General features: G+C 47.0%; 1 protein-coding gene across 1 annotated transcript in view; it reads right to left on the reverse strand.

The window, feature by feature from the left end:
• The window catches only part of LOC148643340 (phosphatidylinositol transfer protein alpha isoform), a 32,192-nt gene that overhangs the window by 13,423 nt on the left and 5,452 nt on the right, over window positions 1–13,317 (reverse strand). Inside the window, exons 2-4 of the mRNA XM_088616463.1 lie at window positions 10,825–10,855; window positions 2,242–2,387; window positions 1,622–1,713 (exon numbers count right to left, since the gene is read on the reverse strand). Of these exons, the coding sequence (XP_088472589.1) occupies window positions 1,622–1,713; window positions 2,242–2,387; window positions 10,825–10,855 (269 nt within the window). The remainder of the gene's footprint in view (window positions 1–1,621; window positions 1,714–2,241; window positions 2,388–10,824; window positions 10,856–13,317) is intronic.

Below are 13,317 nucleotides of genomic sequence, written 5' to 3' on the forward strand. Positions count from 1 at the left end.
TGAACTCTTCCTGGCCTGGATTGCGGCTCACTGCATGCAGCAGAGCGCTCATCTGAGGATCAGCTCCCTTCTCCTACAAACTCGTATTCTTTCCCAGCCTCATCAAATGCCTGGATTCAGCCTGGCAGGTGCAGTCACATTGTATCCCATCACTCTGAGTGTCAGACAAGGTCCCCAGGCAGGAAGTCATATCAACAGGCCAGAGCACTAACGTGGGTTACTGGTTTCTGCAGCAAGCTACCTGACACTGTGGCTTCAAGAAGGATGAACCAGCAATGAAGCCAGCAATAGCATCTCCTTCTCTTATGTGTAGTCTCTCTATGGTGTTTATGATCCCATACTCTTAAATCCGTCAAACGAAATCATTCATAGATTAAAACTGACCTTTGAAAACAGTCAGCTCTCTATCTAAGGATATATTCCATTTCTTAATTTAGGACATTACTGGTTCTCACTTTAAACTGCTTTGGTGCAGCCAGAGACAGGTAGCGTGACATAGTGCACAGCATCACAGAAATGACACACAGATCATGTCTGTGTCGGTGCTCCTCCAGCTCCCATCTCCTTAATCTCATCCTACTCCTCAAGCTTCATGAACAACTGATCTGTAATTTACAAGGCAAGACCCAGAATGCACGCCCTATTCACAGGTCTTCTGTTGGGGACTTAGCTTTTAATTTTGCATTATTTACAGTGTTCCTCAAGACCGCATCTTCCATGCAAATCAAGAACTGTCCGTACAAGTAGCCATTTCTAAGATGCTGAAATAATACATTGTCAGCTCCATACTTTGTCACCTCATAAATTATCATCAGTCAGCAAAACAAAACTACCAAATAAAACTTTCAGGTGGTTTTTCTCCCAGTGCAATAACCATTTTGTCAGTCACCTGTGGGAGAAACAGCTCTCCTTCAGGCACATGAGGTATCCAATCAGACACAGATATCCTAGTTAGACTGAGCCCTCCCAACTCTGGACTGACTAGTTAAAAAACGGACACATCAGTGATTGAAAGAGAACAAAAGCTCATTCCTGTGAAACTAATGACTCATTTGGAAAAACAAGCTGTATAAAAGACTACACAAATTAATTTAAAAAATGGTCAACACATGTTCTTAAATACCAAATGGGCTAGAACAGTCGATGGCTTTGTTTTGATTGCTTTATATGTTTTTATTGCTTTCTACATAAGACCTTTCTTATGTAATCGTAGACAGATTTCCAAGATTTAATTTTTGAAGGGGAATGTTCCATTTATGAAATAAAATGTATTTGTTCATTAATTGATGGATGGGCATGAATTGACAAGTTCATTCAAGATTGTCCTTTCTGATGTCCTGTACATGTTTCCACTGTGTAGTTGCTTTTCACTGATGTCCATGCTCAAGAGGTAAAGAGAGTATGAGACCGCTTAATGAAATAATAATGAATTTATTATTTAATTAACCTCTTGTAATTCCATTCGGACTCCTAGGTGGAGAGGTAGCTATCGAAGTGAATATTTTGAATTATCAACTATACAGTAAAAGACCTAAAGAAGAACCCTGTATGGGTCTAACACAAATAATAGCTAGGTAACTGGCTTCCCAGATTACTATAAAAGGCAGGAATGGAGACTCACCAGTGCGGCAGTAGGGATAGGCATTCCAGGCTTTCTCATGGATGTTGAGTGCAGAATCCGGGGCCAGCATCCTTACAAATTTGGGGACTTTACTAAGGACAAAGAGAGAGACACTGTCAAACTCTTCAAAGATAAGGGATCTGCAAGCCCACGGCAGCCAATTCATCTCTAAATTGCTCGTCCATGGTCTCCAGATCTCACTGCCAGACCTGCACAGGGAACAGCTGCTCAGACCATCCTGAATCAACAGCTGCCCTGCTGTATGGTGATCATCTGCGGTTTCACTGCTCCTCGAGATGGGCGGTCACCAGCCCTTTCACCAGCCATACAACCAAAAAGCTTTGATTAGAAAATAGTCAGATGAATGATACAAAAGCAGAAAATAATTCAGAAAATGGCACAGGATACTAAGACGCTACTTCATGCCGGAGAAACTGTAGCCTGTACAAAATGTAAACATGACACCACCACCTCCCAGCCAGAAAGCAGCTGGAACCAATTTCACTCCTTACTGCCACCCTGGCCCCTGACTGGCAGCAGGCTGGTGCCTCTCCGTGTCAATGAGAGGGAGTACAGTACGCCGCAGGCACAGTACTCTGTCTGATTCTGGCCACACTAACCTCTGCAGGTGGTAGATCTTGTGGGTGTACTGTCCTTTCTCCCCATCTTTCTCGTACGGCTCGTTCTTCAGCACCTCCACGCCCTCGCCGCCCCCGGTCTCATTCTTACTGGCCTCGGCCACCGAGTACAGCTGGCCCACCTGGTACTGTGGAGTGCGGAGAAAGAGAACAGGTTACCCAGGAGCACGGATCACGGTCCTGCACTTGGAGGAGCTGCTTGGCCCTGTTCAGCCTGCAGCTGGGCAGAAAGGTGACAATTCTAATACTGTTCCTCCATCCTGGAGACTGGACACCTCAGCCTTGCACCTACTGTACTTTATACGTCGTATAGAGAGACAGTTTCCTGCTAAAGGGATCTGCAATAGGCACACATGCTACAGCCTTTCAAGCCAGCAGAACTCTCCATTAAGACACATTCAGGGACACAGACACATTTCTACAACCAGATCCTTTCTTTCATAGTTCCAGGAGCAGAGTTACAGACTCATAATCATACAAATATACTAACCACAGCACCAATGCTGAAACGCAAAGAAACTACATTAGCTCGTCTAGTTTTCCTAGATACTTGACCTTTTCACAGAGGCACAGAGGTACTTGAGCAACCGTGAGTCCCAAGTTGGACAGTCCTGATCACAGCCTTAAACAGGCAATGGCAGAGTTTGCCAGTGAAGAGCCAGCTTTCACCAAAACCAAACCTTCCTAAGAGCCAATGTTGTACAATAGCTTGCTTATTCTGCATATGCTTCTTAGCCCAAAGAACTGGCATTTACAGCAAAATTCCTTCAATTATGTTATTAGTATAAGAAAAAGATGAGCTGTGTCCCAGCCGGGCTGCTGGACCGTGACGGTACACTCCATCAGTCCTGAGCAGACTCTGCTTCAGAGTTTCTGCTAGCATGCAGCCCATCCAGCAGGATCTTCACGGGCCAGCAGTAGAATCTGGGTGGGATTTCCCCAAAAAGTACAGTGCAACGGGCCCACATGTGTGGGGCCCCATCTCCTAATGACAAGCACACATTTCAGTCTGAAGGCCACAGCCAGACAGAGCCAGCCCACAGCAGGCGCTCCTAGAGACCAAGCTCACGCGCCGCAGGCTGTGATGGCTGTGATCAGAGAAGTAAATGATTTCTGAAGCTGCTCCACCTCTCATTTTCAAACCGCTGTCCCCTGCCTGCTGGTTAATCACTATCACACAGTGCCAGCTCAGTCACTGGACCTGGCTTCCTACAAGCAAAGGCTGGGTGAGGGTTTTCGATCAATTATGCCAGCAGCATATCACCCTACAACTCACAACTGGCAACCCACTGAAGCTCAGCAGGTGTGAGCCTGGTCAGTACCTGGATAGGAGACCTCCTGGGAAAAACTAAGGTTGCTGCTGGAAGAGGTGTTAGTGGGGCCAGCAGGGGTGGCTCACCCTGCGGTCCATGTGGGTCCTAATGCCCCAGTATAGTGACGGGGACACTATACTGTAAACAGGTGCCGTCCTTCGGATGAGACGTAAAACCGAGGTCCTGACTCTCTGTGCTCATTAAAAATCCCAGGGCGTTTCTCGAAAAGAGTAGGGGTGTAACCCCGGTGTCCTGGCCAAATTTCCCATTGGCCCTTCCCAATCATGGCCTCCTAATAATCCCTCTCTATGAATTGGCCACATTACTCTGCTCTCCTCCCCACTGAAAGCTGATGTGTGGTGAGCGTTCTGGCACACTATGGCTGCCGTCACATCATCCAGGTGGGGCTGTACATTGGTGGTGGTGGAGGGAATCCCCATTACCTTTAAAGCGCTTTGAGTGGAGTGTCCAGAAAAGCGCTATATAAGTGTAAGCAATTATTATTATTATTATTATTATTATTATTATTATTATTATAATAATTATCTGCTGAAATAAACCAAACAAGCTTGATGGGCCAAATGGACTTCTCTCCTCTGTAACCATTCTCATGTTCATTTCAACGGGGTTGTGATTTGGGCATTGATCTGACCAGGCAGTCTGTCTCTTGCTCGTGCCACAGGATAACCTGTGCTTACAGCAGAGCTTCCAACACTGCTGTTATGTAACCCCTGTCAGCAGAGCCGGTCAAGTTGTGTTCTTTCCCTCAGTTGCTAGATAAAAAGTCACTGGGCTGGTAACACACTGATCCTCAACAAGCTCTGGGTGTTTTCTGCTCAGCCAAATGGGTTTCGAACCCAGTTCCAGAGTTCTCCAGCCAAAAGACTGCTTCTGGTTCTCCAGCCAAATGAGCTTCAGGTAATTGATCCCTTTATTTAAAGTACTGGCTTGATTAGAGCCTCTTAAACTGCTCTCTGCCCTCTGACTTTAGCTTTAGTAAGCAGCCAAACAGAAGGTGTTTTCTAGCCAAAGGATTAAACAAACAGCTCTTTTCAGCCTCATATTACATAATAAACTGATGTTCCCCAGTACCTGTCTAAATACCTCCCAGCAGCAGGACTGGATCATGAGGTACAGAGGTGACGCCAAAACTGCCAAAATTTTGTAAAAAAATAAAAACATAGTTCATATTGAATGGTTTTAATTATTAGGTAGGCTAAGAAATTACAAGACCAGCTGGAATGAAGCCAAGACAAAGACAAGACCAGGGATTCACATACAGGAAAGCAGGAAAGTTACTGAACAAATTTTAAGGAAGCCGCAGTTGGGCGCTGGGAGAGTATAGTCGCGAAACACGGCAGCGAGCATCACCACAGCAGAGTGATCGACAGCAACACCAGTGGCCTTTGTTGGTCTTAAACTGTGAGGAAGAGCTGTGTCAGTTTGGCTTTCATTTGCTTTTCAAAAACAGGGAGTAAATAATAAGATAAAGACCTTTGTTCCCGCAAACCATACCTAGTTTAGCAAATAAAACACAGCTGTATCCGGACTCAACTTGCAGAGCTCTCCTACACCAACCAGATATAAAAAGCCAGGAAAAAACAAACACTTCTCACTGGTGCAACGTTTCTGGCGAATGGAGAGTTCCGGAGACAGACGTTGAAAACAGCCTACTCCTGCGGTCTGCGTCGGCAGGTGCAGGCGCCAGACAGCGGGTAGTGTGGGAGAGGGGGCAGCAGGGCCCGCGGTCTTGGTGTTGCTCTTCCGCGCGCTGGACTTGCAGAGCAATGATGCGCCGGGAGCTCGGCCGCGGCTTCAGGCGGAGGGCGAGGCCGGAGGAGCAGCGCGAGCTCAGTGCGCCCTCACGCCAGGAGGCTCAGAGGACAGCAGAGCGGAGCAGACACCCGTGGGTGGAAGAGTTACATTGTACAAGTACACTGAGCAGACTGGATATCTTTGGGGAGAACTGATGAAACCAAAAAACGAAAAATGAGGTTTTCAGACGCATGCTTGTGGGTCTCTGAGAACTTGCATTTTTCTGAGAACTGCATTTTTTATTTGTTCTCCCAAGTAAAATGTCATGAGGACGATAGAGCATGTTTGTGACTATTCCAGCTTGCGTTCAGTAGGGCTTGTGTTTACTCCGACGTCTTTAAGGCAAGACAGCAGAGCAAGAGAGAAAGCACGAAGAAAAATCCAGTTTAATCTTGCCATGTGGAAAATCCTTCTTAAATTCTTGATTGAGTTGAGAGGACAGAGCTTTATCCTGATTTGCACAGATATTAAGTAAAAACTGCAAGAGCTCTTCCTCAGAATGAGGAAGCCTGGAGAAGACACCTTGTCCCGCCAGAGCAGAGGCAAGGGGCCACATGCTCTCTTCACTCTCCACCGCCCACGCCAGGACTTCGCTTTCTAACAGTCTGTTAGAGCTGTGACCTGTGGCACCCATCCCAGATTAACACTCTTAAATCCACTCTCACACGGTGTCACACTCTCTCCCTGACCAACCCCCACCTTTCTGCCATCACCATGCTCGCGCTCACCATCCCAGTCCCCGTCTCCCTGGGCGCGGTCACAACCCCAATCCCCGTCTCCCAGGATGCGCTCACAGTCACCACCCCAGTCCCCATCTCCCTGGGCGCAATCGCACTCACATTCCCAGTCCCCATCTCCCAGGATACGCTCGCAGTCACCACCCCAGTCCCCATCTCCCTGGGCACGGTCACCACCCCAGTCCCCGTCTCCCTGGGCGCGGTCACCACCCCAGTCCCTGGCGCGCTACGATCCTCAGTGCAGCAGAGGGGTTATTTTTGGCTCCCTGGACTACAAACTTCAATCCTCCATGGATAAAGCAGGAAGCTTCCGCTTTATTTATAGAACGTCTGCCGGCGAGTCACCTTTCCTCCGCCCAGGAGACAGAGGGGCGGGGGGAGGTGGAGAGACAGGCTTTATTGACTTGTATTGACAGAATGAGAAGGAGTGTGGGATCTGACGACTCCGATTCGATTTCCAGAAGCGGCCCCGAAGCTGAGCACTCAGGTGAAGTGGTCTACCCACTTACTGCTTACTCACAAACAACTCCTCCCCACAGTTTTCCCACGCGGGAAAGAGCAGCTTACTTTATTGGTCAGACTGGTCCTAAAACAGCTGCCCTCCAAGACTGCACAACGTCACCTCTTCACGACCCCACTCCGCAGGCGTGCTGCGGGAGAACCCCCGCTTGTTTCGAGTAAAGAGGGATGAAAGAGCTGCTTCTCGGGGGAAGACAAGCCTGCGGACGACGCAACAGGGGCTGACAGCACCTCGAGTGCAGAGAGAACCCTGCTCTGACCCAGCGTCAGCTGAAAGCTGCACAGACCCTTCATACGCATGACAGAGCTGCTACAGCCCTTCAGTGGGCTAAATCTATTTGTGACCAACATCTACAGTATATGCAAAGGAAAAGAGAACTCCCAAAATGTCACTAAATTTCCTAAATTCCTCACAAGATCTAAACAACATTACTCCCGAGCTAAATCAAAGACCAAAACAACATATTTAATAAAAATAAAGCATTGGCAATTTCAGAAGCAAGCACTGATTTCCAGTGGAATGCCTGAAATGTGCCTTTTATTGTAAATGTGTCTATTTCCTCAGCCGCACAAAAGCAACAATACAGGAGAAAAAATGAAATGGCTGCAGTCAGGTTTCTGAAAAGCCGACGTCCACACTTCACCTCTGAAACGAGACCCTGATACTCTGTGCTTAGATATGGAAGCAGGGCTGCTTTGAAGAGGAAATTTAGTTTTCCCAAAGGAAAGATGGCCACTTTCTCAAAATCCTTTGATCTTTCTGTGGCTGGGGGTGGGAGCAGCACTGTGAGCTTCCAGTACATCAGTCCGCTCTGACAGAGAAGATTCAGCACAACTGTCACAGTTCCATGACTTCTGATGTTAAATTAAAGAGCTTGCCTCAACAAAAAACTTGCAGATCTCACACAATATGCTTCCCTGACAGAACCGGACTAGCAAGGGAGAAGTATAGCATTTCCTCCCAATTGTTTCTGGACTCTGGAAGAACAGGTTGAACAGGCTCCAGAACGGAGAGCCAGGAACCTGAGTGGCAACACTCTCCATCTTCAGCCACCAGAAGAGCTGGTTGAGCTGAGGAGTGAGAGGCGTTTGTGTGGTGTGCATGTAGAGCCGCCACATCGCGCAGTGACTCATGAGACGTGCTCATCCAGTTTGGCGAAAAGCGTTTTTTCAGTTGTTCCTACAAAAAAAAAACTCAGCCGACAGTCTAATCGTGCCAAGTCCATGCAGCACTGAACGAGATCAGCTGGTGATGATGGGGTGGAGCGCTGGCTCTGTGGCTCAGGATCTGAGCCTGTGGCTGGAAGGTTGCCGGTTCGTATCCCGTGGCCAGCAGAGGAACTGTACTCCGTTGGGCCCCTGAGCAAGGCCCTTAGACCCAGCTGCTCCAGGGGCGCTGTATAAATGGCTGACCCTGCGTTCTGACCCCCAGCTTACTATCTGTGTGTCTCATGTAGAGAAAGTTTGGGTATCTGACAAGACAAATCCCCAATACAAGAAATTGTATATGGCCAACAAAGCGATCTCTTATGCGAACCGATTGATCCCGACTGTGGTGTCGGTATGGGGTAAGTCGTTAGCCAGGTGTTCCCAGGATTCTTTGGACAGTCTGCTCCTCCAGTGCTCGCCGGCTCTCCTGCTCTCCTCCGGGCTCTGACGAGTGACAGAACCGAGGCAAGAGCCACCGGAGCGAGGGGAAACCAGAGTTCAAGGACACTTCCGTTGCAAACACACAGATCAATGAAGATCTGGCTTCTGGCTGGAACACAAGCCCATTTCTTTGGATCTGAAAACGAGCAGCTCATGGGGGGCGTTTGGAAAGACCATGTCACGCCTGTCAGTGCCACAGCATGACTACCTCAACCCTCCAGCTTCTGAACGACTTCTCGCATTCACTGCGAAAATAAAGCGCTGCTTGTTTAATGGAAAATAGTTCCAAAAAGAAAAGATGATAACACAGAACTGTGCAAAGAGCAACGATAAACTTCGCTCAAGGCTTCCCTCCAAGTCAAGGGGCTGATGAATGCCAAGGCCTCGAACGAGTGCAAGTACTGGCTGCAGAAAGCCAGGGCACATGCGAGCAGCTCTGCACCAACAAGAAGGCCGGGAAGCCTCACTGCGATAAAGTGCAATTGTCAGTTTACAAGTCACATGAAAAAGGCCTGTCTGTGAGCTACACAGGATGCGAGAGAAACTAATGACTGCTTATTGATTTCAGCTCTGCCAACATGCTAATCGCTCAGAAATAAAGGCAATTACTGCAAGAATAAAGTCTCAGAAATTAAAGATTTAAGCACACCTGGTCAGCTGTCACACATCTGAGTTCTAGTCTCACTCTATTAGAGCACTGTAACGACTTTCATTAGATGCACACAAGCGGTGAGTGAATAATTCAGGACTCACTGATGAGACTGTGTGATACCTGACTGAGCACAGCTCTGCACACAGGCTCACAGAATCGACAGTCTTATCAGAAGTGAGAGTTAGCTTCCTCACTAATTAAACACTCCGAAAGCCTGTTCCTAAAAGAAAGAAAAAAAACAGTAAATCTAACCTTGGCAAAGCCCAGTTAAGACCCTGACTTGTCAAAGGCTCACAAGGACAACAGCAATGCAGTCTTGATTTACGCTTTACAAACACCCTCCATTAAGACACTGTCACTGTGAATCCATGCAATTTAATCTGCCCCTGCAATCATCTTTGTCCTGACCTACTGTAGATGTCATTGAATTGTACAAATACTGCCCCAAAAATTATGACCACACAAAAAGTCTCGCTATTAATTATAACTGAGACTCAAAATAACCAACTGAGAGCACTCAACAATCAACTGTAAACAGTTTTCTAAAGGATGAAACCGTAAATAAAGAGATGTTGTTTTTTTCACAAGACATTCTCGAAACATCTGTTATTGCAGAATTATGGTTCAGAGTTGGTTTTTAAGCTGTAATTAAACTGTGCAATGGTTTTCCGCCCAGCTGTGCCAAACACATCGCATCACTCTCGGTTTTAAGCGTGCAAGGCTATAGGAATCAGAATCCTGCATGAGGTTTCCTAGTATCATGATGACATTGACTTTTAATGAGTTGTTCAGTCATATCCTTGTGCTGAACCTAAATGAGATACAGTGGATGACTAGGGTCCACCTTCTCTTTCAAATTTTGAAAACTTCTCATCAGACTGATAAGACTCGTGTGTTGGTTTTCAAAGAGACAAAGATAAAACAGCACAGACTTTCTACAGCTTTACATCTATGCAAACTTTTAAACAAAAATGAACCCAATGGCCATTTGGCCTTTAGACCACCTTCTTAAACCCTAAGGTGAGTTTCTAAACTGGGTGGTTTAACCATAAGAGTGCAGGAACTGTTACAGAGGCAACCAAATTCTGAACCACTATTCTGTAGGAAAATTCTGTATGTGATCACAGACTTCCCCACAACACAACAAGCACATCCCTAGAGAAAGTACAGTTCCTTCACAATTAAAGCAAGCGTCATGTGCCCCAAGATGCCAGAGTATTATGGCCTTAAGCCTTGTTGAGTGTGCCGATTTTCACAGTCTTCAATAGAGGCCACACTATTGAAAGTGAGCTGTTCTCATGTGCTTGTGCTAGAGTTGTGGACTCTGTACAGACAACCCCAGCAAATCCCTGATGTTTCACTCACTCCCAGTCATTAATCTCTCTAAACTAAACCCACACTCGAAGTCTCAAAGCTGCAGCTCAAACATGTGACAGTACCTCACTGTAAAGAATGAAAAAGAAGAAGGACGTTTAGTTGAAAAGGCAAGATGATCTCCAAGCCTGCCTGTGCAGCTTATTGCTAAGGTCTGAATGCCAAACACAGAGACATGAAGGTGTGTCCCGGTTGTAGGGATTCATGTATAATTAGCAGGTTAAAGTTGTCTATTGATTTTTCGAGCCGATACACTACCAAGGAGGGGCTTTGTACAGATTCCAATTGATGTGAGCACATTTCATTGAAAAAAAAAGTGTTGATTAAGAGTAACAAGATAATCACAGCAGGAACACTGCATTTTACTTTTTTTTTTCCTAAAAGTATTCCAATATGGAAAAAACTTCGTTTTAAGAGAGAGCACCCAGAAAAACAACACTCGACACTTGGCGACAAGCTCCTGAGGCTGACACACATTGCTGAGAAGCCCTGAGGGAGTACTCACCTCCTCCACAGAAACTGGCAGGATCACCCGGCTGGAAAAGAAGGAAGGACAGAATGTTACAACCATGACTTCACAGAAAGCACAAACCCGCTTTTCGGCACTCCAGAGAGTACAAGAGGCAGCGGAGCCCTTAATAAACCTGTCAAAAGGTTGGCAAATGTTTCAAATACACCTGATAAAGTCAGGTTCAGAGCAAAGAACAGCAAATTCGTTTTTTTGAAAATGCAGCACAGGCCCGGGTGAGATTGCCAAGACCTCTCTTGAGAATTACATCCAACTGATGTTCCAAAGATGAAAACCGTAGGAAGCAAATAATTTCACGGTGGTCCTGCAGCCTGCGCAGTGCCAAGAAAGGGTTTGTCTTCTTGGAGTGGGCTGATCTGTTCCGCCTGATCAACCAAGGTGCTGGAAAGCAACATCGCGTTCAAGGCATCCTATGACACCCAGTTTCATTGAAAACGCAGAGGAGAGTTAAGGGTCACAAGTGATGAGCAACCGCAGGCTGGTCAACAGCAGCAGACAAAGTGAAGCAGGCACGAGGAGTATAAATACAACTTCCACCATCTTCCCTGGACACAACACAGATCTCCATCCTCCTGACAACTGGTGCTATTAGTGGGATGTGCAGTTCAATTCCACAAACCACTGCACTCATCTCAGCCTCAGCTGAAGGCCACCCTACTGGAAGACGAAATGGAAATCCTGCACTTCAGAAACCTGAAGGTGCACACCCCAACCTGCTCAAGCTGTACCTGGGGCCTGCAGATGCCTGGCAGAGTAATCAGTGAGGGAGTTACGTCTCTGAGCAGCCAGGAGACCGGTTTTATTAAATGCAATTCTGCTGCCCACACACCTGGTACCCAAGTAGTCATCTCAGTCCTACAATGGGCAGGGTAGAGCAAATGTCCTACTCTAAGCGCACAGGCCTCTCGGAGAGCAGCCCACCAGCTGCCTCCCTGATCTCTGGCCGTCACTGGGAATCAGCAGAAACCTGCTTCCACTTCTGCAGAGGCTGCTGTGTCGGGGTTGTACAAACGCAGCCGAGTCACACAGAGGTCACCACATCCCCGCCTGAAAGAATAACCGCCCAGCAGCAATGCACACACAGACACACACATGACTGCTAAATCTCTTGCAATAAATGTATTTTGTAAAAAGATATCCAATTTTGCAGCTTTGGCAAGAAAAAAAGATTCTGCAGGGTGCCGAGAAAGTAGCTGGGTTTAGCTCAAACTAGTGTATAATAGCAATTGTGACAAATCCAGCAGCAAAGCTCGTCATGACCAGGGAGAGTTCCACATCGACAGCCACACGTCACAGGAAGGCTCTGACCTCACCTCTGTGCCAGAGAGAGTGCAGCACTACGCCAGGGTGTGAAACAGCCAGTCACCTGCAAATGTAGTGCTACATGGTGCGGTTTTCGCAAGGCAGAACTTCAAAAGTCAGGATCATGTTGAAGACAAGCAGCTGGTGCACAATGGGAAAGAACAGGCTTGGGATGCAAATATAATCACTGTATCGCACTATATTAACAGCAGGGCTCCAGCCTTAAATTGCTGCAGCATCTCTCTCTAAGAGACTCGGCTCACTCAGCTGACAGTGCGCGTCTCATATTTATCCATCTGCACATTTTAATTTCATGTTTGTTGATAAGGGCTGGCAGGTAGGAGAGCTTCATGTTGACGCTGTAAGAGAAACTGCGGCTGTGACTGTAGAAGTGTCATCATCTGTGACACAGCAACACCAGTTAACTACCCACCACATGACACCAAGATCATGCTACACCCAGAAGCTCCAAAACAACAGTATTTCAGGGTCCTTTTTATCCATCTGCTTCTTAATGCAAGGTTATTTTTAAACCTTACAACCTTACAGAAAAAAAAAAACGTGGCATCAATTGAAAGGTGGCATTGTGGACAGGAAACTTGTGAATCTATAAATAAATGGTGTTGATATGAAGAGCAACACCGAAGGAACACTAATAATTTCATGCCTGGCCCCCACACAAACACCTGAATCAAAGGTGGATTATTACAGCGCACAAGCAAGGTTATTTTATAGGCAGGTGCTAATATAGGAGCCCTGAGGAAGTTCTCCTTTTGTCAGCAGGCAAAATGAGCTTCACATGAGCCTGACTCCTCCCTCGCTTGGCGGCAGGAGAGGCGGGGAGTCTATTTAAATAACCACACCCATGCTGCGACGTAGGCAGCTGTTCCTGGCTCAGCTGCCCTGCTGCCTGGCAGCCGGCGCTTTCCTGCGGTTGGAGACGGATCTGTGGGCTAACGTGTCCAGCCCGTCGTCTCTCTTGATACTGGGAGGACCATCTGGAAACATAAATCCAGTTATTCTGGCAACGTAGAGAGAAGTTGTGATTCATTTAAAAAATCCTGACGGTGGACCAGACCCAGCGCCACGGGGGGGCAACTGAACTGCCCCGCCCCCTCGGTTTTGGATGAAAGGATTTTTGAACACTTGCGCTTACTTAACTTGCGC

Source organism: Lepisosteus platostomus, chromosome 22, assembly GCF_059453375.1.
Source record: "Lepisosteus platostomus isolate fLepPlt1 chromosome 22, fLepPlt1.hap1, whole genome shotgun sequence".
NCBI lineage: Eukaryota > Metazoa > Chordata > Actinopteri > Semionotiformes > Lepisosteidae > Lepisosteus > Lepisosteus platostomus.